The following is a 25,812-nucleotide window of genomic DNA, read 5'->3' as shown; positions in this document are numbered from 1 at the left end:
CAGCCACGGGGAAAAAAAATCTTACATTTTCTTTTCTCAGGACCTTTGGGTAAGCTAGGAAGGTACCTGTCATTTGAGCCATGTCCCCCAGCACTTTTTTGTAAATTTTTTGGGTAGATTCTCACATATTTAGAGATCTACCTACTTATACCCTTCATTTAGCTGGGATCATACATACACACTACCACACCTAACTTATTTGCTGAGATGGGGGTCTTGCTAACATTTTTGCCTGCATAGGCAGAAAAAGAGTCCCAAGGGCACAGCAGACAAGATAGAGACTTAGCAAATGGGATTACATCAAACTAAAACATTTCTGCACAGCTAAGGACATAGTTACTAAACTAGAAAGACAGCCAATAGACGGGGAGAAGATCTTTACCCTCAATACATCAGGCAAAGGACAAATATCAAAGATATACAAGGAACTAAAGAAACTAACCCCTCCCAAACACTAAATGGGCAAAAAGCTTAGGAGAGACTTCTCAAAAGAGGTAAGAATGGCAAAGAAACACATGAGCAAATGCTCATCATGCCTGGCCATAAATGCAAATCAAAACAACTCTGAGATTCCATCTCACACCAGTTAGATTGGCCAACATTGTGAATCCATCAACAAATGTTGGTGGGGATGTGGGGAAAAAGGAACTCTACTGCACTGTTGGTGGGAATGAAAACTAGTACACTCACTCAAGACAGCAGTCTAGAAGTTCCTCAAAAATCTAACCATAGATCTTCCTTAGGACTCAGGGCCACCACTCTTAAGCATCTACCTAGCATATCACAAGCCAGGATATGATAAAGACACCTGCACATCTATGTTCATTGCTGCACTATTCACAATATCCAAGTTGTGGAAACAGCCCAGATGTCCTAGAATAGATGAATGAAAACAAAAATGTGGTGCTTGTACACAATGAAATTTACACAGCCATTAGAAAGAATAATATTATGTCATTCGTGGGGAAATGGATGTACCTAGAACAAGTCATATTAAATGATGCAAGCCAAGGTCAGAGAGACAAATGGCATGTAGTTTTTCTCTCATATGTGGAAGATAGATCTAAAATAGATTGGGACATAATAACTTGTCTCTAGGCATTCGCACACAGTGAGACCAAAGGAGGAATCTCTTAGGAGAGGAACAGAAAGGCAAAATGCCTATGTGCATTTGATCATACAAAATAAGATTTATTGGGCTGGGGATAAGGCCTAGTGGCAAGAGTGCTTGCCTTGTATACACGAGGCCCTGGGTTCGATTCCCCAGCACCACATATACAGAAAACGGCCAGAAGTGGCGCTGTAGCTCAAGTGGCAGAGTGCTAGCCTTGAGCAAAAAGAAGCCAGGGACAGTGCTCAGGCCCTGAGTTCAAGGCCCAGGACTGGCAAAAAAAAAATAATAATAATAAGATTTATTGAAATGAACTCCAGGAAATGGAGACAAGAGGTTTTTTAATTTTTGCTGATTTTTTTTCTTTTCTTTTTGTTTTGTTTCCTTGTTTATATACCTTTGGGAGTATAAGAAGAGGCAAAGAAACTGAGGGACAAAAGGGGGGGGGAATAATGGTAGTTACTGGACACTGTGTTGAAAATGAACTATACAACTTGTGGGTGGGTAGGAGGGGAAAACTGGGAGAGAATGAGGAAAAAGGTAAGTAACAGTGTCCAAAAAGAAATGTACACTGGTTTATGTAACTGTAACCCTTTTGTACATTACCTTTTAATAACAATTTAGAAAAATTTTTTTAAGAAAAACATGTTCCCCTGGGCTCATCTTGAACCTGAATACTCCCAATGTCTGTACTCCTATTATTTGCAGTAGCAGGCATGTATCTTCATGCCTTGCCAAAAATGAGGTTTCTTACTGAATAAGTGAGCAGCTATACAAAGCAGACCCGTAAATAATGGCCTTGGGGACCATCTCAAGCTCTATCTACCCTTCCAATCACCATAATGCAAAGGCAGAAATTTTATCATGTAAACAGAGCTACCAATCAACTCTTTAATGTCTTATTCAGATATGACTAAGACTGGAGATTTTAGGAAGACTTGAACACAAAAAAGGGCAAAATACCATATATAATTTAAATCAGAAAAGAAAGAAGAGATAGTACTCTGGAAAGAACAGATGAAAAAGAAAGTGAAAACTCTGAGAAGATTGTGGAAGGTGAGGTTTCTTTTTTCATTCAATATCAGCAAATAGGGGCTGGGAACATGGCCTAGTGGCAAGAGTGCTCCCCTCATATACATGAAGCCCTGGATTCGATTCCTCAGCACAACATATATAGAAAACAGCCAGAAGTGGCGCTGTGGTTCAAGTGGCAGAGTGCTAGCCTTGAGCAGAAAGAAGCCAGGGACAGTGTTCAGTCCCTGAGTTCAATGCCCAGGGGGGGGGGGGGGGGAAATCTTCAAATATTATATACAAATATACAGAAAACTATAGGGAGGAAGTACCAAATATACAGAGAAAACCTAAAACAGATCCAAAGGTAGAGAAATACAGTAGTAGTAGGATTATTTTACTCCCCACTTTCAGTAATAGACATATCACTGAGACAGATCAATAATAAAATAGTAGTTTAATTCTACCTCTGACCAAACAAACCTAAAGACATCTACAGAACATTTCACTCAGAAAGTACAGAATATATATTCTTTATCCTAGCATATGGAACATACTCCTTGACCGATCTTATGATAGGCTACAATAAATCTCAACAATTTTTTTTAAAACAGAAACAATTTTGAAGTTTTTTCCTCTGACCATAGTGCAATAAAACTAAAACTTAATAGCAAAGCAAAGTTTGGAAATGGGCTGGGATATAGCTCAGTGGCAAAGCACTTGCCTAGCAAGTACAAAGTCCTGGGTTCGATCCCCAGTACCAAAAAGAAAAAAAAATACAGTTAAAATAAAAAAACCATTAAAAAAAAAGTTTGGAAACTATACAAATGTGTGGAAATTAACTAGTATACTCTTGAGCAACCAGCGAATTAAGGAAGAAATCGGAACATTTTTAAAGCTCTCGAAACAAGTCAAAATGTAAAATATAACATACCAAAATCTATGGAATAAACCAAAATCACTACTACAAGAAAGGTTGTAGCAATGAAAGCCTGTCAACAAAAAGCATATGCTCGGGATATAGTTCACTGGTAGACTACTTGCCTATCATGCATAAGGTGCTAGGTTCAAACTCCAGTACAAAATATAACAACTATACCAGCAGCAAAAGGACTGTGTTACACATCTGTAATCCTAGCAACTCAGGAGGCAGAGGAAAGACAATCATGAGTCAAGGCCAAAATGGAATAGATAGCAAGTTAAATGCTAGTCTAAACTACCTAAAGAGATGTTTGTCTCCAAAAGCAAGGACTGGATGCAGATCAGTGATATAATGCCATGCAAAAAGTAAAAATAAATAATACATATAGGCATATACATATATACACATACATTAAAATATATGAAAGATCTCAAACAAGTTGTGTTTGTCAGAATTTCATCACTCTGAGAAATACTTAAGGAAAAAAATTAAGGGAGAAATTATTTTTTAAGGCTTACCAAGTTGGGAAAAGCACAGTGAAGTAGAGCAGTTAAAAGCTAGCTTCCTCCTCTTTCACATCTTTATTTTTATTTTACCTAGGACCTAGAGCCTCAGCCTACTGGGTGGTACATTCAGAACATGTCTCACCACCTTAATATTTTCAGATACTGCCCTCCCAAATGTGTCTAGAAGTAACTGTACAAATTTCACAGCATTAGGCATCTCTCAAATTGAAATTAAGATCAACCATAACTCAACCTCTTACTGGACCTCAAAGAAACAGAAAATTAGTAACAAAGCATGTGCCTAGTAAGCACGAGGCCCTGAGCTCAAGCCCCAATAATGTCCCCTCACACAAAACCCAAAAACAACAGGAATGAAATAATAAAGATCAAAGCAGTACTGAGGAGGCTGAGATCTGAAGGTCTCAGTTCAAAGCTAACCCAGGAAGGAAAATCCATGATGATACTCTTGCTTCCAATTAACCACCAGAAAGCAGAAATAAAAGAGCCATGGCCCAAATTGTTAGAGCACTAGCCTTGAGCAAAGGCTCAGGGATAGCACCCAGGCCTTCATTTCAAGCCTCACGACTAACCAAAATATGTATCAAAGCAGAAATAAATGAAATATAGACTAAAAAAAATACAAAAGGTTAAAAAAGCAGATTCCATACACTCTGACCACATAAAGAAGCTGGGGTGTGTTTGGTTGTGTAAGTTTCAGGCTTCAGAAGAGACCCTAAGGTAGACTAAGAAGAGGGAGAAGAATCAAATAAAAAATCAGACATCGGGCTGGGAATATGGCCTAGTGGCAAGAGTGTTTGCCTCGTATACATGAAGCCCTGGGTTCAATTCCCCAGCACCACATATATATATAAAGAGGCCAGAAGTGGTGCTATGGCTCAAGTGGCAGAGTGCTAGCCTTGAGCAAAAAGAAGCCAGGGACAGTGCTTAGACCCTGAGTCCAAGGCCCAGGACTGGCAAAAAATAAATAAATTAAAATTAAAATTAAGACATCAAGGAGGAGACAATGTAATTAACACCACAGAAACACAATGGATCCTGGATCCTGAAACATTATCATGAACTATATGTACATAAAAATTAATAACCTAGAATAATGGACAAAAAGATTTCTATTGTAAAGGTTGATTTCTTACAAAAGAGGAAACCTAAACATATAATAAGACTGATAAGTATTAAGGCCAATTTCATAGCAATGTTCAAGAAGGCATACTTCACTATGAACTACACCAAATGTTCAAAGAATAGTAAATTATTAAATTATTCCTAAAACCTAAAGAGCAATAAATTCTTCCAAACTCATTCTACAAGGCAAGCACTTACCCTCCTGATATAAAAAACAAAAAAGTACATTTTTAAAATGACAGAGAAAACTACATGCCAATATACTTGATGAACAGATGCAAAAATCCTCAACAAATACTCCCAAATAGAATCTAATAGAATATTAAAAAGATTATTCAACACAACCAAGTAAATTTCATCCTATGGATGCAATTAGCATTATATACCACATCAAAAAATGAAGGAAAAAGTTACACCAGGTGCCAGTGGCTCACACTTGCAATCCTAGCTACTTAAAGGAAGCTAAGATCTGAAGAGCACAGTTTCAAGCCAGCCTGGACAGAAAAGTCCCTGTGAGACTCTTATCTCCAATTAACCACTCAAAAACGAAGTGACGCTGTGGCTCAACTGTGGCTCAGCATGGTGGAGTGTCAGCCTTGAACACAAAGTTTCAGGGACAGCGCCCAGGCCCTGAGTCCAAGTCGCAAGACAGAGGGGGAAAAAAAAGTTACTCAATCTTCAATTGTTTTAGAAACACAATTTTATATAATTCATGAACAAAACACCAAACTGAATAAAAATATTTTCCAATTCAATAGAGGAAATGTACAGTAAGCAAAAGCTACCATGATTGCTAAGTGGGAGAAAACTAAAAGCATTCTAAGATTTGGAACTTGATGAGAATGGCCACTTTCACCATCATTATTAATTGAACAAACATTGGAAGTCACAGCCAGAGCAGTCAGGCAAGACAAAAAAAAAAAAAAAGGTATTCAACTTGGAAATGAGGAGGCCAAATTGTTAAACTGCAGGTAACATGATTTTATATATATAAAAACTTAAAAGGGTACATAAAAAAACCATTTAAACTAATAAATGTAGTAAGCAAAGAAAAGCTATTATCATATCAAAGAAATGAAAAGTAAGTGTTTGAGCAAGGGATGGAGGTCAATGGTAAAGTGACTTACTAGTAAGCAAGAGGTTCTGGGTTTAATCCCAGCAATGGAAAAGAAAAACAAAGAGGCTGGTGAGGATGTGGAAGAAAGAGAACCCTAGTACATGACTGACGTACATGTAAATTATTACAGCCACTGTTTACTGAAGTTACCAAAAAACTCTAAAACCCCATTGTACTACAGATATAGACAGGGAGGGAGGGAAGGGAAGAGGAAAGGAAGAAAGAAACAAAGAAAATAAGGAAGGAAAGGAGGAAGGGAAGGAAGAGGCAAAGAGGGAAAAAGGGAGGGAGGGAGGGAGGGAGGGAGGGAGGGAGGGAGGGAGGGAGGGAGGGAGGGAGGGAGGGAGGGAGGTTGGGAGGGAGGAAGGGAGTGGCGGGTGCAGGGAATCAGACCTGAAATCCTAGTAACAGAAGGCCATAGAAAAGAAGATTCTAGTCCAAAACCAATCATAGGGAAATAATAGAAATCCTACCTGAAAATACAGCAAAAAAGGGCTAGAGGCATGGCCCAAGCGGTAGATAGAGTACTTGCCTAGCAAGCCCAAGGCCCAGAGTTTAAACCAGTGCCAACAAAATAAGAATAATATGATCTTGTAATCCTACCAAGAGGCCTAAGTCCAAAAGAAATAAAATTACTATGAGGAAGAGGTATCATTAGCATTCCATGCTCACTGCAGCATTATTTATAATAGTCAAGAAATGAAAATGAATAAAGTATGCATCAATTGGTAAATGAATAAAGAAAATAAAGACTGTACACCGTAGGTTACTATGTTGCCACTAAAAAGATGAAAACCTGTACTTGTGGCAACATGAATGGAACTGGAGGTCACTGTGTAAGTGAAAAAAAGCCAAGCACAAGAAGACAAACACTTCATGATCCACCCACATAAACAATGTTCAAAAGCTGGTATATACGGGGCTGGGGATATGGCCTAGTGGCAAGAGAGCTTGCCTCGTATACATGAGGCCCTGGGTTCGATTCCCCAGCACCACATATACAGAAAACGGCCAGAAGTGGCGCTGTGGCTCAAGTGGCAGAGTGCTAGCCTTGAGCAAAAGGAAGCCAGGGACAGTGCTCAGGCCCTGAGTCCAAGGCCCCAGGACTGGCCAAAAAAAAAAAAAAAAAAAAGCTGGTATATGTATAAAAATGCCATAATGAAACCCATTACTGTATATGATTAATATCCATTGGTAAAACAAAAGTAATCAAGTCATTCTTTTTTAGAAACCATTTGGTGTGGGCTGAGAATATGGCATAGTGGCAAGAGAGCTTGCTTCATATACATGAAGCCCTGGGTTCAATTCCCCAGTACCACATATATGGAAAATGGCCAGAAGTGGTGCTGTGGCTCAAGTGGCAAGAGTGCTAGCCTTGAGCAAAAAAAAGCCAGGGACAGTACTCAGGCCCTGAGTCCAAGGTCCAGGACTGGCAAAAAATAAAAAATAAAAATAAATAGAAACCATTTGGTGTAAACCAACTACACAACTCTTGGGGGGATAGGGGGAGGGGGTAAATGAGGAAGCGGTAACAAGTAGAACAAGAAATGTACTCACTCCCTTTCATATGAATCTGTAACCCCTCTGTATCACACTTTGACAATAAAGAAAAAAATTGCTGGGAAGAAAAAAAAGTTGATCTCGTGGAATTTGAGAATTAGAATGATGGCTACCATAGGAAGGAAGGATCAGGAGAGATATTAAAGATATAGATAACAGGCAGTAGTTGTAGTATGCTATTGCACAGGAGGGTGTTATAGATAACAAGTAATATTTTCACCATAAAGAAACGATGACTGTTTAAAGATAGATGTCTACACTAATTTAACAGTACACAGCATGGATAAATATGCATAACAGTACCCCACATAAATATGTACAGTATTTGTTTTTATGTATCAGTTAAAAAAATAAATTTAAGTTTTCATTATGTATAGTTCAGTGGAAGAGCAGTTGCCTACCCTGCTTGAACTTTGAAGCCCTAGGTTCAGTCCCTAGCACCAAACTAATTAAAAAAAATAAATTTAAGTAGAAGAAAAGCTAATTAGAAATAATGATAAAATAAAGAAAGCAAAAATATGTCCAAAACTACTTTTTAAGCCTTAACTAAATAATTAAATGAACAAAAAGACTGAGCATAATAAAAGTGTGGGAACTCAACTAATCCTAGCCCCTTGAGAGGCTGAGACAGGAGACTCGTAAGTTTAATGCCAGAAAAAAGAACATGGCAAGTTCAAAGCCAGCCTGAGCTACATAGGCAAGATCTTGTTTAAAAGAAAATAATAGTAGTCACCCACAGCTCATGCTTGTAATAATAGCTAACTAGGCAGAGATCTGAGGATCACAGTTTGAAGCCAGCCAGAACAGGAAAGTCCGTGAGACTCTTATCTCAAATTAGCCACCAAAAAGCTGAAAGTTGAGCAGTGGCTCAAATGATAGAGTGCTAGCCTTGAGCAAAAAAGCCCAGGCCCTGAGTTCAAGCCCCAAGACCAAAACAAAACAACTACAAAAACAAACAAACAAAACTAGCCATGGCCTAGCATGTATAAGGTCCAGGGTTTGATTCTTAGCATTGAAAAAGAAAAAAAAAAAAAAAGGTACTTCAATATCTATCTGAGACAAATTCTTTTTGACTTATCTCATTATCAATGCAGAAATTTCTGTGTTGGTTTCTACAAATGGTCTAATAAAGCTAAATGTCACATGAACTTATAGGAGGAATGACATAATAACTCTTTAAAATTACAGACCTGATCTTCTTCAAACTCTACCATACTTAAAGAAACAGCTGTGGGCGTAGCTCAAGTGGTGGTGTCTACCTAGCACACTGAAGGCCCTGAGTTTGAATCCTAATACCACCACCCACAAAGAAAAAAGAATTTGTTATAAAAGACATACCAAGACTTGGTGGAAAGAAAAGGTCCTCACCACAACACAGTGAGGATGACTCAAGCTGCTACCCCAACTACAACCTCTTGGCTGGCACTGAAAGCCCACTATATGGTAGAATCACAACAGCCTTCTTTAATACAGGGTCTGAATGAAAACAACTACATCACAACCCACAAGGAGTTACAAAAACATGACCTCTATATTATACATTGTGACAAGTGTCAGGGGAATGGAGGACAAAAGTTTGCATCACACTCAACACTACAAAAAGACCATAGTGTTAAATAAAAAATGTCAGTTTTTTTTTTTTAATGCACACTGAAGAATAATGACTGGGTACCTGCTTTAAAACATCTCAAAAAGACAATAAAGAAGAAACAGATTAAACATGGATGGCAAAACATCTTAGTAACTGTTAAATATAAGGTTCGTTTATACTAGATTGTTTTGTATGTGTTTCAAAATAATTTTTTAAATGCTCACATCCACATCTGGTCTTTTTAGCAAATCTTCCACTTTAGCAACATCTCCATTAGCAGCAGCCTTAACTAATTCTTCATTGAGGTCACCAGATTCTTGGGTTTCAAATAATTTCTTCAGGAGTTGAGAGAGTCTTTCTGCAAAGCATCAAATAAAGCTGCTAATATAGGATGGTCTCAAACCTTAAATATGTACTGTCTTTGGTACTCCACTATTTCTATCAGTTTTTTTGTACTATTCCACAATATACAGTAACTACTCATTCAAGTTATATAATCATTATTCTATCATGTGACATTGAGTCTGTAAGTATTGTTTTTTCCAATTCATGCTTTTCAAGCATAACTGCAAAAAGAGTAGAGTTACACACTAAAAAATAAGTCAAGATTTACAAGTCATACTCTGAAACAAATTTCCATCACAATACAAATTTCCGTTTAGATTTAAGCATAACACAGAAACTCTCAGAACTCAGTACCATAGATCCTACATTACCAGTGATTAGGATTCTAAAATAATAAAATCTCTATGTATCTGGAAATATGGCTTAGGGAAATCAATTTTTAGTTAAAAATGAGTGTCTAAATGATAATAAGGTTTATTAAATATCACTAAGTGTAAACTCTGTTTTGACAAAAATAAGAACATAAATGCTGAATACACAAAATTTTCAGATTTCTTTTATTTAATTTTTTTTTTATTTCTAATCAGTTCAAGAGCGTCCAAGTTCTACTCTCTATTTCTGGAAGTAATTATTAGAAAGTAGAGAAATCACAAATTACAGTGCAAATAAATCACAAAGTAGACCAAACCCACATTATTTAAGAGTCGGGTATTAATTATCCTCCACTCTTTTATGTTGTGGTCAATCTATTATGGTCCTATCTAACCTCAAAGTAATAATAAAAATTATTTCAGTTTGAGTAACTAGCAAATTACTCTTCTGCAAAAAGATTTTAAAAAGTAGAAAGTGGGGCTGGGGATATGGCCTAGTGGCAAGAGAGCTTGCCTCGTATACATGAGGCCCTGGGTTCGATTCCCCAGCACCACATATACAGAAAATGGCCAGAAGCGGCACTGTGGCTCAAGTGGCAGAGTGCTAGCCTTGAGCAAAAGGAAGCCAGGGACAGTGCTCAGGCCCTGAGTCCAAGCCCCAGGACTGGCCAAAAAAAAAAAAAAAAAAGTAGAAAGTGGTCAACAAAATAAATAAATCTAATGTTTTTCTTTTATATCTTTCCAAAAGATACAAGTTATTGTTCTACATTAAGAGAGCAACAGTGCCCACATGCTATAATATCAGACATGTAAAGTTAAACCACAAGGAGTTTGGAAACAAGTCTACCCAAGCACCCAGCCAGGTCACCTTTTAACATGATTTTCAACTTGGTATAGCATCTACCCTAACTCTAAGTGATAAGACAGAAAAAAATGTGACTGATATGTAAAATGTACAGGAAGAAAGACATCTGGTAGCAATGGTGATGGAAATAAAGACAAAGCAAAGCAGCCTAAGAAGGTAATGGTTCTTTCACACACACACAAAAAAAAAAAAAAAGTTCTGACTATGGAATGGAATAGGGGAGGGAGAAGGAAGAGAGTGACTTACAAGGTGGTCAACATTCAAAAGAGTATATGTAATCTAGAAGAAAGCCAAGTACACAGACAAGATTATCTGTCTAAGAATAAGAAATTGGCAAAGGTTGTGATATGAACAGAATACAAAACATACCACCAGATGCATTGCTAATGGCTGATCCTGCAGATGCCACCTTGGAAACTGCTGCTGGATTATATGTCCAGGATGTTCCACAAACTTCTACTTTTAAATCACTGTCTGAATAAATCTGTTGTACTCGGCCAACTTTGCCTAGAGTCTTAAAAAAAAAAATTAAGATTCATGTTTCCAAGTACAAAGAATGTAGCCATAAAATCACCAATTAAGTGTTAATTTTTTTATTAATTTTTAAACATTTCAAGATAACCATACTCGGACAGGTTATTTATTGGTATAAACTTTATAAAGATTACCTTTTGGAACTATTTTAATAAGTACTACTGTATTTCCGCAAGATTATAAAAGATAAATTATGATTTCATACTCATAGTTATTCATAAAAGATAACAGAATTTGTTTTCATATTCAAAACTCTTCCTTTAGGGGGCTGGGGATATAGCCTAGCGGCAAGAGTGCCTGCCTCGGATACACGAGGCCCTAGGTTCGATTCCCCAGCACCACATATACAGGAAACGGCCAGAAGTGGCGCTGTGGCTCAAGTGGCAGAGTGCTAGCCTTGAGCGGGAAGAAGCCAGGGACAGTGCTCAGGCCCTGAGTCCAAGGCCCAGGACTGGCCAAAAAAAAAAAAAAAAAAAAAACTCTTCCTTTAACACATTGCTATACATTGAAAATTTACAACTAAAGGTAGTCTACAACCCATGATTGATATGGCCTTAAAAAGGAAATCTGATTTCTACCAAAAACAAAAAACACTACTTTAAATGGTTTATATTTACCCTCTATGTTAAAATTGTTTTTGGAATTACCTTGTTTTCAAATCAAAAGTTGGGTATAGACATAATATACATAAATCAGGCCGGTAGAGTCATATCTGCAATCCCAGCTACACAGAAGACATAGATGATGAGAGTACACAGTTTAAGGCCAAACAAGGTAAAAAAAAGTTCATGAGGCCTTGGGCATGGTGAAACTAGTAAGGCAGAGGAAGAAATGATAACTGTGTTCCCAGACTAGCCTGGTAAAATCACAAGACCTACCTAGGCACCAAAAGTTCACATCTATAATCCTAGCTACTTAGAGAATGTGATCCAGAGAACTGCAGTTCAAAGCCAGTTTGAGAAAAATATTCCAGAGACTATAAGAAACATGAGACAAACTTCAAACCCTAGTTTCTGGAAAAAAAAGAAACAGCATTTTTTTACCCTAAAAGATTTCTTATGGGGCTGGGAATATGGCCTAGTGGTAAAGTGCTCGCCTCATATATATGAAGCCCTGGGTTTGATTCCTCAGCACCACATATATAGGAAAAGTCAGAAGTGGTGCTGTGGCTCAAGTGGCACCTTGGCTCAAATAGTAGAGTGCTATGCTTGAGCAAAAAGAAGCCAGGGGCAGTACTCAGGCCCTGAGTTCAAGCCCCGGGACTGACAAAAAAACAAAGATTTCTTATGAGGGGCTGGGAATATGGCTTAGTGGCAAGAGTGCTTGCCTTGTATTCATGAAGCCCTAGGTTCAATTCCTCAGCACCACATATATAGGAAAGGCCATAAGAGGCGGTATGGCTCAAATTGGCAGAGCAGTAGCCTTGAGCAAAAAGAAGCCAGGGACACTGCTCAGGCCCTAAATTCAAGCCCCAGGACTGGCAAAAACAAACAAATAAAAACAAAAAATATTTCTTATGATTCAAATTTGGCTAAGTGATATGGTTGCATTGGTTCATCAGTCCTTTGTACATAGTGAGAATCACTTCAAGGAGGCTGTTTGTTCTTTTAACCTAATCGCTAGTGGCTTCTCTGCTATCTAGTTTGAGTTCTCATCTTCACTTCCTAAGGAGCTACAATTGGTCACTTTTCCAAAGCACCTTGATTCTTTACTAAGGGCAAAGCAGTCCATAATTTGGGCAATAAATTCTACTCTCAGTAGAATTTTTGTTTCTAGGCTTTTTCATAGACATACTGGGAAATTCAAAAAAACACAAATTTTGTTACGATAAAGGAAGTTCAATCATTTCCAAATTAAATTGTTGACCATACCTGTATCTCCTTTCCCAAACTAATTCAAAGCCAACGGGATAACAAAATTACCACATAATTAAGTTTCTATTGTCCTAATAGTTATATTTACACTAATACCTTTACATAAATACCTCTATGTGTATATACATAATCACATGTATATGTATAATCTCACTTATTCATTTTTCCCTAGTTCTTAAAATAAATATACTGTGTGAGCACATATAAGTACACATTTGCAGGGGGTGATAAGCATGGTGGTACATGCCTATAATTTCAGCTACTCAAAAAAGGACAACCATGATTCAAGGCCAGCCTAAGCAAGAAGTTGTCAACCTAGGCACTGATGGCTTATACCAATAAACCTAGCTACTCAAGAGACTGAGATCTGAGGATCCTGGTTCAAAGCTATTCAAGGCAAACAAACCAAAAGACACTTACCTCCAGTTAACCAGAAACATCAAGTAAGCTAGGTATACACACCTGTACTCCCAGCTCTATAAGAAGGTATACATAGAAAGATCTCCAGTCAAGCAACAAAATGCCATACTGGAGGTGAGGCTAAAATGATACAGTACTAAATGTGAGCAAGAAAGCCAAGTAACAGTGTGAGGCCCTGAGTCCAAGACCTAGAACTAGTATAATTTTTTTTTTTTTTTTTTTGGCCAGTCCTGGGGCTTGGACTCAGGGCCTGAGCACTGTCCTTGGCTTTTTTTTGCTCAAGGCTAGCACTCTGCCACTTGAGCCACAGCGCCATTTCTGGCCATTTCCTATATATGTGGTGCTGGGGAATTGAACCCAGGGCTTCATGTATAGGAGGCAAGCACTCCTGCCACTAGGCCATATTCCCAACCTATCTATATTTTTTTTTTAACACACAGGAGTCTATAAATCTCATGGTTCCCTGGTATGTACAATATTAAAGTCAGTCATTCATTTGTCTCCTTTACTCTCTTAATTTTCATTTAGGAGTATTTCATGACAGTTAACACAACTAAAAAGTAATCTAACAGCTTTTTTTGTGCTCTCATTTCTATTCCATTTTTGATGGTTATACTTTACATTGTTAACACATAATCATACTATCCCTTTTCCTTTTGTGTGTATAAGTGTACCTGTGTACAGGTAAAGAGGCTCCTGTGTGGCTTCACCTGCAGTGATTAATTGGAAATAAAGACTCTTGAACTTTTCTGCCTGAACAGACTTCAACCAGTGCTCCTCAGATTTCAGCCACCTAGATACTTCCTGAAATGAGCCACCAGCACCTGGTCTATCTATTTTCCTTTGTAACTACCATTTAATCTTAATTTAACCAATAAATACATATCTCATGATCAGCGGATATTTCTCTAGTCATCTTGGTCACCTGAAACTCATTCTTTAGTAGACTATTTAGAAAGGAACAAGATTCTCTTGATAGCAATTTGGAGCTTTTATATTTGATTATCACATATAAAATTTTCACCTTATACTTTCCTTAATTAAGCATCTTATACAACAAAATGTTATTTCATTATTTTCTGGCATGAAATACTAAAGTCAGATTTTTGGTTTTTTGCGGGTGGTAGGGCTTGAACTCAGGGCCTGAGCTCTGTCACTGAGTATCTCTGTGCTCAAGCATTCTACCACTTGAGCCACAACACCACTTCTGGTTTTTTCTGAGTAGTTTATTGAAGAGAAAAGTCTCACCAACTTCCCTGCCTTTGGCTGGCTTCAAACCATGATCCTCAGATCTCAGCCTCCTGAGTAGCTAGGATTACAGACATGAGCCACCAGCAGCACACAGCCAGATTTTTTTTAACAGCAAAATTATTTTCTTTCCTTTCAGACTAATAACTTCCAATGTTCTCCCTAGAAATCCAAGTAATTTTCCCTGTCCTTGAAAACTAGGTTGTCTTCTCAACGTCCCGCTACTCGTAGTCAGTTTTCCAGGGTATATTTTCACTCTACTTTTAAAGTTTATCAAGTCTTTTTTCACTTCAAGAACATTTTTCTGAAATTACAAATATCAGTTGGGTGGCAGCATACTTTCCCTACCATGCTGGATGCTGTAAGTATAAACCAACATCAAAAACTAAACAGTCTTTGTGCTTTTTTGCAAGGGTTACTACTTGTACACATAAAGTGTCTATAATTGTCACTTTCTATAGAATATTTTTATCCTTATTTATTTCAAATGTTTCCTTAATATTCTATTCTTCTTAATGCATTATATAATTCCAGCTTAGTCTTCATTTTTCAAAGACCTTTTTCTTTTTCTTTTTTTCAGTGTTAACTATTGAAGCCAGGGCCTTAAGCATGTTAGGCCAAGTGCTCTGCCATTGACCTATATCATCAACCCATTTCTGAAACGACCTGTTCTATATATATTTTTTTTTGTTTTTTTATTATCAAACTGAATTACAGAGAGGTTACAGTTAAACAATCTGTTCTTTTAAATTCTTTTCTAAGGTCTCACTATTATTTTTAGTATCCAACATACATTCATTATCTGTAGAGAAGTTATTCTGTTATTCAATCTTTTTTTTTCAGTAACTGCATACAGAGAATCGACCATGACCCCTGCCTTTCAAAAAATTGTCTCTGTCTTACTCAATTTTATTTATATTTTCAGCACTTTTTCCTTGATATAAGGTGTTCTACCTGGAAGGGAATGTTGGCTAGTAATTTGGAGAGTTTAAGAGGCCTCAGCCACTCCAGTTCCTTCAGACTTTATTGGAGAGATATTGCTTTCAGCCCTAATTGGAGTCTGCTAGCGCCCTTAAGGGTTCAGATGCTATTTTATTAGCTACCACAATAGCCCCTCTTGTTCTCAGATCTATCAGATACCCCATTAATTCTCAGTATAGATTTGGACTCTCAAACTGATTTAGACCTACAAACTATACCATCTCTCTACTTACTAATATTTGTGGGTTCAATAGGCTAGTCTGTCTCATATGTCTTATTAATGTTTGTGACTTTTCTAGCTATGTTATTCTAGTTGCATAGTTCTATAAAGAATCTCTCTCCTGGGATCCTAGAATTTTGTAGAAATAATCTAGACGTTTTGTTTATATAAAATTTAATATGCTAGAAAGATAACTTAGGCTTTGAAGTAAAAGATCTAGCTTGAAAGCTCCAGTTCAAACTCTTAGCTCTGATTTCATCACCTTTAAAATAAAAATTCCAGCTGGGCACACGCCAGTAATCCTAGCTACTCAGGAGACTGAGCTCTGAGGATCACAATTCAAAGCCAGCCTGGCAGGAAAATCCATGAGACTTTTATCTCCAATTATCCACCAGAAAAAAAAAAAAAAAAAACAGAAGTGGTGCTGTGGCTCAAAGTGGCAAAGCACTGGTCTTGAGCAAAAGAGCTCAGAGACAGTACCCAGGCCCTGAGTTCAAGTCCCGTGACCAACAAAAAAATTAAATTTAAATTTAAAAAGTAAAAATGTAATATGGCTAGTACCAAGTTTTTGTATATACATATATGTTTGGGCACAACATGTGCAAACTGAAATGTCTCTGAATGAAGAAGGCAAGGTAATAAGTGTGCTTTTTGCTTCCATTTTGTTCACCATTGTACTCCTAAATCCTAACAAGTACATTCTATGTGTTAGGAAGGAGTAGCAGGAAGGATAGATGGAAAGGGCAGGAAGAAGAGACTGAACAGAATACAAGAAGCTAGTTAGGACAGGAAATGGGTTGAATAGGAAGAAAAGGAGCTATTGTCAGGAAAGAACTGGACAACATAGGGTGGGGCTAATGGGATAGGAATCAGACAAGGAATGGAACAGGAGTCAGGGAGTATACAGGACAAGAGCTTGAACTGATTAAGGTGAAAAGAAATAAAACAATATGGAAGCCAAAACTAAAGGACAAATTGGCAAGATAGAAGGGGATGGGATGCAGAATGAGGCATCAGTGAAGTATTACCAGGATGAAACAAGTAATATAGAAAGGGATGAAGGATAGAGTAAAAGATAGTGAGAGGACAGAAACATGGCAGAGCAAATTTATTTATTGTTACTGATTATTTGGTGGAAAAGGTAATTGATATTGAATAAATTAACAAACCACACTTGTTGGGAGGAAAGCTATCCTAATGAAATGCACATGTCGAACTGATTATACATACCCATAAGTTTCAGAGAGCTAGACCCTAAAGCAGTAAGACTGCAATGCTCTAGCACGGCTAGAACTGAATGCAGATGTTCCTATCTCAATCCAGGGGGAAACAAAGGGAAAACTTTGCTGTCCAACAACACATCACATTCCTCATTAACAGAACTATCAAAAATGCTAACCAGACTCCTTTTTGCTATGTCTTCCCAGGCTAATTTGGCTGAAAAAAAGAGAAGGTGCAAGTATGCCTACCCACCAATGTACAGTACAATCTAGAAAGATTCATACCAAATGGGTTTCTAAAATTAACTTATTTTAAGAAAATATGAAGCATAGTATAATTTCTAGGCCCAAATTATTTTGTATTTACTTACTGGAAGCATTGCTTCAGCCCATTCCCCATGTCCTCTTTGTAGAAGTTTAATTCTTTCCAGATCATAACAAACTTGCACAAGATCACCCACTTGAAACTGTGAAGTGCCTCCTTCTGCACCCTGCACAGCATCCCCACTTCGGACAATGTTTGCTTTTGTGAGAACAGCAGGATTAAAAGTCCACCTATAAAAGCAAAAACTGAAACTCAAAACTGGTTAAGTTTACTTAACTTTAGTACTTTCTTCCTGGCACTTGGACTCAGGGCCTGAGCACCGTCCCTTGCTTCTTTTTGCTAAAGGCTAGCACTCTGCCACTTGAGCCACAGTGCCTCTTCTGGCTTTTTCTATATATGTGGTGCTGAAGAATCCAACCCAAGGCTTCACGTATATGAGGCAAGCACTCTTACCACTAGGCCATATTCCCAGCTCTCTATAAACTTTTTATTCCAGTTTTATGAATTTGTTTTTTTATTCCAGTTTTATGTTTGTTTTTTCAGGTAGGGCTCAATATGCAGCCTAGACTGGCATCAAACTCATTATCCTCCTGTTTCAATCTCCTAGTGTTGGGTTTAGGTGTATACCACTATACCTGGCTCTAATTTTATAATTTTATCATATAAATTTGAGAAATGAGTGACATACTAGTGACTCACACCTGTAATCCTAGCTACTCAGGAGGCTGAGATCTGAGATTTAATACCACTACTAAATTGCCACTGTTTAAAAATACCAACATCTGAAAAACATGGAAAATGAAAGTGCCCTTATCACACATGTACAACTGGGTCGCTATTATAATGTTCTACTATGAATCCTTATAGATCTTCTATTAAGATACCGAGTGATACTTATAAGCTACAAAGTCATATTCTTTTCAGAGAGGCAGAGAAAGCAGCAGAAACAGACATCATTTTGTGACTTTTAATTTCCTCAGACAATAGAAGATTTTTCAGTGTCAGATATATACTTATTTAATTCAATTTAACGGTTACAGACTATCCTACCCCATATCACGGGCATACACAAGTGTACTAAGCTAATTTCCTACAATCTATCATGCAAAGATTTTTTAAATTTTTACAAGTATATACAATACTATAAAGAAGGTGAGATAATCAAGATACACTGTACTCATAAACTGAGGTGAAGCTCCTTTGTTCAACTACTTAAAAACAATTTTTAAATATATTTTTAAATACTGTAAAGAATATCCCTATATGTACATCTTCCTTTACACGGGGGTCAGTGTTGCACTTAAATCTTAAAAGAACTTAATAAAGTATATACTTATTAACAATTGTCAGAATCAAACTGCTCTACAAAGATTAGACCATTTCCTCATACCATCTCCAATCTCATGGATAAAAGTTCTATCTAGTTTTAACTTCTCATCTGTGGTTATTTTCCAGAATTGTAGTCTCTCTCAAAGCCAATTTGGGTTCTGATGTCATTACTGTACCAAATAAGCATTTCCCATATTGCTGTTCTCTTCCTAACCAACATGATGATGTATATGCATTCAAACACCATGTGCCGTAATGTAAACACAACACTTCCCCTGATGCTACAATGCACCCAAAATTTAAACGGCTTGAAACTTTGAAACTATTATAGGAAGGAGTAGGAGTAACACAGAACTTTATTGGCATATGCAGGAACTTCATGGGACTCACCAAATAAAAAAGAGAATTGACAAATGAGACTGTATCAAACTAAAAAGTTTCTGTCCAGGGCTGGAAATATGGCCTTGTGGCAAGAGTGCTTGCCTCATATACATGAAGCCCTGGGTTGGATTCCTCAGCACCACATATATAAAAAATGGCCAGAAGAGGCGCTGTGGCTCAAGTGGCAGAGTGCTAGCCTTGAACAAAAAGAAGCCAGGGACAGTGCTCAGGCCCTGAGTCCAAGCCCCGGGACTGGCAAAAAAAAAACCAAAAAACAAAAAACAAAGTTTCTGTCCAGTGAAGTGAAGGACACAGTTACTAAGGTAAAAATAATCTTTAGGGAGAGAGAAAGGGTGAACAAATGCTATAATGCTATTCAGCATATACTTACTACGTGGAAAATGATGGGAGGAGGAAAGTGGGAGAAAGCAAAGGAAGGGTGACATTGTCCCAAGAAAAAACAAGCAAACAAACAAACAAAAAAAACCCACAATGTATTCATTACCTGACTTATGAAATGGCAACCCCTCTGTATAACACCTTAGTACTAACAATAAAATCATATTTTAAGTCTATAGAATCTTTTCCAGCTATATATCTGAATAGGACCAAATATCTAACTAATATATAGAGTTCAATCTCCAAAGAATCAATAACCTCTTTAACAAATGCCCAAAGGAACTAAATAGAGACCTTTTAGAAGTAAATATGGCCAATAAACACATGATACCCAGCATCTTTGGCCCTAAAGGAAATGTCTGTGAGACTCCTATCTCCAGTTAACCAGACAAACAGCATAAGTGTAGGTGTACCTCAAGAGGTAGAATGCCAGCCCTGAGCAAAAAAGCGTGAAAGAGAGCACAAGACTAGGAGGTCAAGCCCCAGTACTGGCAGGCGCACACTCATGCACGCGCACACACACACAAAATTACTACCCAAGAATTTTGAACAACAAAGAATTCTATAATAAAAATTAATTTGTTTTAACATTCCCAAATAAAAGAAAATAGCTAATACAAATGTGTAAGCTACTAGGGAAGGGAAAGAAAAATGAGGGAGGGTGTAACAAATATGACAAGAAATGTACTCACTACCTTATTATGTAATTATACCCCCTCTGTACATCACCTTGTCAATAAAATTTAATTTTAAAAAAATGTGTAAGGTAATCAAATATTCTTAAGAATTTTTAAAACAAATTCAACTTCATTGAGATGTAATTCACATAACATACAATTCATTCATTAAAAGTACATAATTCGAGACTGGGAATATGGCCTAGTGGCAAGAGTGCTTGCCTCGTATACATGAAGCCCGGGTTCAATTCCTCATCACAACATATATAGAAAGGGCCAGAAGTGGCGCTGTGGCTCAAGTGGCAGAGTGCTAGCCTTGAGTAAAAAAAAGCCAGGGACAGTGCTCAAACCCTGAGTTCAAGCCCCAGGACTGGACAAAAAAAAGAAAGAAAGAAAAAATCACTAAAAGTAGATAATTCACTGTATACTGAAAGATTTGTGCAACCATCACACTATCCAATTTTATTTCCACTCCCTCATAAAGATACCCAACTATTAGCAGTCATTCTTTTCCTCGGGCATTATGTAGTCAATAATACACTTTTGTTTCTTTGGACTCATTCTTAACATTTTATAGAAATAAAATTACGTAGTCTGTGAGCTTTTCTGGCTGGCTTCTTCCCCTTAGCATCATGTTTTCAAGATGTATTCATGTTGCAGTATGTGTCAGTACTTTATCCCAGTTTATGGACAGATACTAATTCCCATTGTATAGACCTATCACTTTAAAAAGAAATAACTTTTATCAAGGTTTCATTTTAATATAGGAGGTTAAAGTAGGGAGAAATGAAAAAGAGACATTTCCTGTTCCCCATACAGGAAATGAAAGACTCCAAAAATACCACATCTTATCCATCCACTTATTAGCTAATGGACATCTGAATTCTCTCTACATCTGGCTCTTCTAATTCTTCTAATTCTTCTACAAAGATTCGTGGTCAGGATTATTTTGTGTCTCTGATTTTAATTCTCTTGAGTATATACACCTAAAAGTACTACTGCTGGGTGATATGGTAACTTTGATAAACACATTGTGAAACTTCCAGACTACTTTCCAAAGTGACTCCACCGTTTTACAGTGTCATCAGCAATATATATAGATTCCAATTTTTCCAACACTTTTCCTCAACAATTTTCCTCAACCACATTCATTATGTGCTTTTTCTTTCCAGCCCTCATGAATGATTCTAGACTTTGATTCAGTCACACTGAGATCTGTAGTTTTGATATAGTCTTCTCTAGTAATCATCTTTTTGTGAATGTTGTAGACAGAACTATATTCTCAAAGAATTTATATAATGAAGCTCTGATCCCTAATGTAATTGTATTGGGGAGAAGGTCTTTAGGGAAGTAATGTGGTTAAATGAGTAATATGAATAAGGTTCCTTAATCTGACAAGACTGGTATCTTTATAAGAGATACCACAGAGCTCTCTGTAATCATGCACAGAGAAAAAGCTATTTGAGATATTACAACGTGATAAAATCTACATACCAGGAAAAAGACTTCAATAAAAATAAACTGTAACAGTATCTTGGTCTTTTGTCTTCTAGCCTAGATAAGTATAATAAAGTAAGATTCTATACTGTAATCCATGTCTAGAGTATTTTTGTGTGTATGTGTATGCCATTCCTGGTGCTTGAACTTAGGGCCTGCACATTGTGGTTTTTTTCTGTTCAATGCTCTATAACTTGAGTCACACTTCCTTTTCTGGCTTTTTTTGAATGGTTAATTGGAGGTAAGAGTCTCACAGACTTTCTTCCCTGGCCTAGTTTAAAACTGCAATCTTCAGATCTCTCAGCCTTCTTAGTAGCTAGGATTACAGGTGAGAGCAACTATTTTTTACAGAATCCCTGGCTATAATTCACTGGGTTTACTAGTCATCTTCGTAGCTGCTTAGAAAAATGTCAACTCGGGGCTGGGAATATGGCCTAGTGGCAAGAGTGCTTGCCTCGTATACATGAGGCCCTGGGTTCGATTCCTCAGCACCACATATACAGAAAATGGCCAGAAGTGGCGCTGTGGCTCAAGTGGCAGAGTGCTAACCTTGAGCAAAAAAGAAGCCAGGAACAGTGTTCAGGCCATGAGTTCACGGCCTAGGACTGGCAAAAAAAAAAAATGTCTACTCATACCCACTGTCCAACTAAGTTGTCTTCTACTTTTAAGAATTTTTAAGATTTTTTCTTTTTTTTTTTTTTTTTTGGCCAGTCGTGGGCCTTGGACTCAGGGCCTGAGCACTGTCCCTGGCTTCTTCCCGCTCAAGGCTAGCACTCTGCCACTTGAGCCACAGCGCCACTTCTGGCCGTTTTCTGTATATGTGGTGCTGGGGAATCGAACCTAGGGCCTCGTGTATCCGAGGCAGGCACTCTTGCCACTAGGCTATATCCCCAGCCCTTTAAGATTTTTTAAAAGAATTTCTAGCTCACACAAATAATCCTCAGGAGGCTGAGATGTGAAGATAGCAGTTCAAAGCCAGCCCAGTCAGACAAATCAAATCCTAAAGACTCCTATCTCCAATCAACCAGCAAAAAGCCAGAACTAGAGGTGTGGTTCAAGTGGTAAAGTTCCAGGCATGAGTGAAAAGGATGATCAAGAGTACAAGGCCCTGAGTTCAAACCCCAAACCCAGTCCCAGCACAATAAAAAACAGAACCAAAAACCTTTGTGTTTTCTACCTATAATATCTTTAATAGTCACAAAGTTATTTTTCTCCTATTCCATGAGCTGTCTTTAGATTTTCTTGACGGTCTCCTTTGAAGCACAAAACTTTTCAGTTTGATGAAGTCCCATCTACTTTTTCTTTAGTTTCTTCTGCTTTTAGAATTAGATCAATAAAACCATGTCCAATCCAAGGTCACCAAGATTTACACTTATATCTCACTGTAAGAGTTCTACTGTTTATTTTTTACACTTAAGTCTATGATCAATTTGGAGTTGATATGTGCATATGGTATAAGGCAAGGTCCAATTTCATTCTTTTGCAGACAGCTGTCTATTTGACCCAGAAACATTTGTTGAAAAAAAACTATTCTTTCCCCACTGAATTGTCTTAAATCCTGATTTAAAATGAACTGACCTCTGGGAGAGAGGGAGGGAAGGGGTGACACTGTCCAAAAAGAAATATACTCTTTACTGACTTATGTAACTGTAACTCTCTGTATATCACCTATACAGTAAAAAAAAAAAAAATTTAAATGAACTGATCTAAATGCAAGGGAGAATTTCTGGACTCTATTCCATTGAACTGTATTTCTTTCTTGATTATTATAGTTTTGTGGTTTAAGTTTTGGAACTGCAAAACATGAAATCTCCAACTCTGTTCTTGTTCAAGGTTCTTTTGGCTATTCTAGGTTCTTTGACTTTACAAATGAATTTTAGGACCTGAAATCTTAATCCAAAAATCTGTTAATGTGATCTTATTTGAATAACAAGGTCTTTGTAGCTGTAATCAAGTTAGGACGGGATCATACTAGATTTGAGTGGCCTCTAAATGTTTGTCTTCAATGGCTAGTGCCGTTATAAGAAAGTCATGGGCTAGGAATGTGGCTTAGCAGTAGAGTGTGAGCCTAGCATGCATGAAGCCCAGGGTTCCATTCCTCAGCACCACATAAACAGAAAAAGCCAGAAGTGGCACTGTGGCTCAAGTGGTAGAGTGCTAAATTGAGCAAAAATAGCTCAGGGACAATGCCCAGGCCCTGAGTTCAAATCCCAGGATTGGCAAAAATAATGAAAAAAAGGTTGTGTACAGACAAGCATAGTGGTAGGCACTTGTAATCCCAGCATCCAGGAGGTAGCGTCTTGTGTTCAAGACCAGTCTGAGCTACATAGCAAGACCACGTTTCAAAAAAAAAAAGAAAGAAAGAAATTCATGTACACATAGGCGAACAAGACAAGCAGCAAGCAAGACTCACAGGGTTTGAAGCAAAGGCAAACCATGTGATCAAGATATAACCCAAGAAATATGGTCCAGAAAAGTTTTAATGTTAACAGTTCTTATTCACAGAAGACCACTATGTCTTATGAACAGACTTTTTAGCTATACCTAAGACCTAAGACTGAGATACTATATTCTATTACTTTCAAAGGAAAAAATAAAAAGTATAGAAAACTTGTATTACAAATATATAAAATTCACATATAAAACACACATTATTATTCATTCCTCTCTGCTTTACCAATATAGTCTGGATTTTTACCTGCCACATAAGAACTAGTTTCAGTGATCTTTGATCAGTAAAAATTACATTTTCTTTTTCTAAAAGGTTCTTTTCTCTATGTACTTTGTCATTGTCAAAATTGAGAATATCACCAACCTATTGCCACTTGGATACTGTACTACAATGTCATGATCTTCATCAATGCCACAAACAGTTCCAGTTGTAGTTAAAGTCTCAAACATTCCATCAGTCCATCCTCCATGGCCATGCTGCAAAGACTGTACAATTTCTAGGTCCAGATCTATATTTACCAAGTCACCAATCTGCAGTCCACCAGGATTTCTGTTGCCATTCTGCTCACCTGTAATTTCAGAGGTGGTTAACAGAAAAGAATGAAAGTCATACTAACACTACGTATATGCATGATTACTAATTCAATCTCTTTATTTGTAAATAGGTCTAATTCTTTAATCCATTTTCATAGTTTTCTAAGAATTTATCTATCTCATCTATATTAGCTCATTTATTAGACTACAATTATTCACAGTATTCCCTTACAACCTGTTTTGGTGACTTTTATTTTAAACATACATAATAATTGTACATATTCGTGGGACAGAACGTGGTATTCCAATATGTATATACAATATGTAATGCTCAAATGAGGATAATTAGAATATTTATCATGCCAAACATTAATCCTTTCTTTGTGAAAGAACACTTAAAATTCTCTTCTAGCTATCTGAAATATACAATAAATTACTGTTACTTTTAGTCATATTCTATGCTACAAAACATCTTATTTCTCCTTTAAGTTTGTACCCATTAACCAACCTCTCCTTGAAACTGTATTATTTTTAAACAAGAATTTTTTAAAAAATTAGTTTTAGGGCTGGGGATATGGCCTAGTGGCAAGAGTGCTTGCCTCGTATACATGAAGCCCTGGGTTCGATTCCCCAGCACCACATATATAGAAATTGGCCGGAAGTGGCGCTGTGGCTCAAGTAGCAGAGTGCTAGCCTTGAGCAAAAGGAAGCCAGGGACAGTGCTCAGGCCCTGAGTCCACGGCCCCAGACTGACCAAAAAAAAAAAATAAAAAATAAATAGTTTTAGGTATTATCTCATTTAAAATGTTTTAATTCACAGTATGACATTTTAGAAGTTAAGTTTTAAAATAGAGAAAAGAAAAGATACTCAGACTCAAAAGCTATTGGGGCTCAAGGATAGCTCAAGTGGTAAGAGTGCCTGCCAAGCAAGCTCAAGGTCTTGAGTTGAATCCCCGCTACCTCAATAAATAAATAAACAGTAATAACCTAAGTTGGCTTATTACCTAGTAGTAAAGTACTTGCCTAGCTCTCAGTGAAATAACCAGTACTACAAAAAAAAAAAAAGACACAAAGAATCTGTAATAATATGATGATTCATAACAAATAAAAAAGGTCTGGATGTTGAAAATGTTCACTTTCCTGCCTGGATAACTTATTGTCTATCAATGTACCAGAGCCA

The 25,812-nt window shown here is 37.3% G+C and overlaps 1 protein-coding gene across 1 annotated transcript in view; it reads right to left on the bottom strand.

Moving 5' to 3' along the window:
* Nucleotides 1-25,812, bottom strand: part of Mib1 (MIB E3 ubiquitin protein ligase 1) — a 161,421-nt gene that overhangs the window by 67,281 nt on the left and 68,328 nt on the right. The window contains exons 6-9 of the mRNA XM_048363653.1: nt 24,463-24,667; nt 17,411-17,594; nt 10,912-11,056; nt 9,186-9,319 (exon numbers count right to left, since the gene is read on the bottom strand). Of these exons, the coding sequence (XP_048219610.1) occupies nt 9,186-9,319; nt 10,912-11,056; nt 17,411-17,594; nt 24,463-24,667 (668 nt within the window). The remainder of the gene's footprint in view (nt 1-9,185; nt 9,320-10,911; nt 11,057-17,410; nt 17,595-24,462; nt 24,668-25,812) is intronic.

This window comes from Perognathus longimembris, chromosome 15, assembly GCF_023159225.1.
Source record: "Perognathus longimembris pacificus isolate PPM17 chromosome 15, ASM2315922v1, whole genome shotgun sequence".
Lineage (NCBI taxonomy): Eukaryota > Metazoa > Chordata > Mammalia > Rodentia > Heteromyidae > Perognathus > Perognathus longimembris.
The sequence above is the reverse complement of the archived record's forward strand: the minus strand, read 5'-3'. Positions and strand labels throughout refer to the sequence as shown.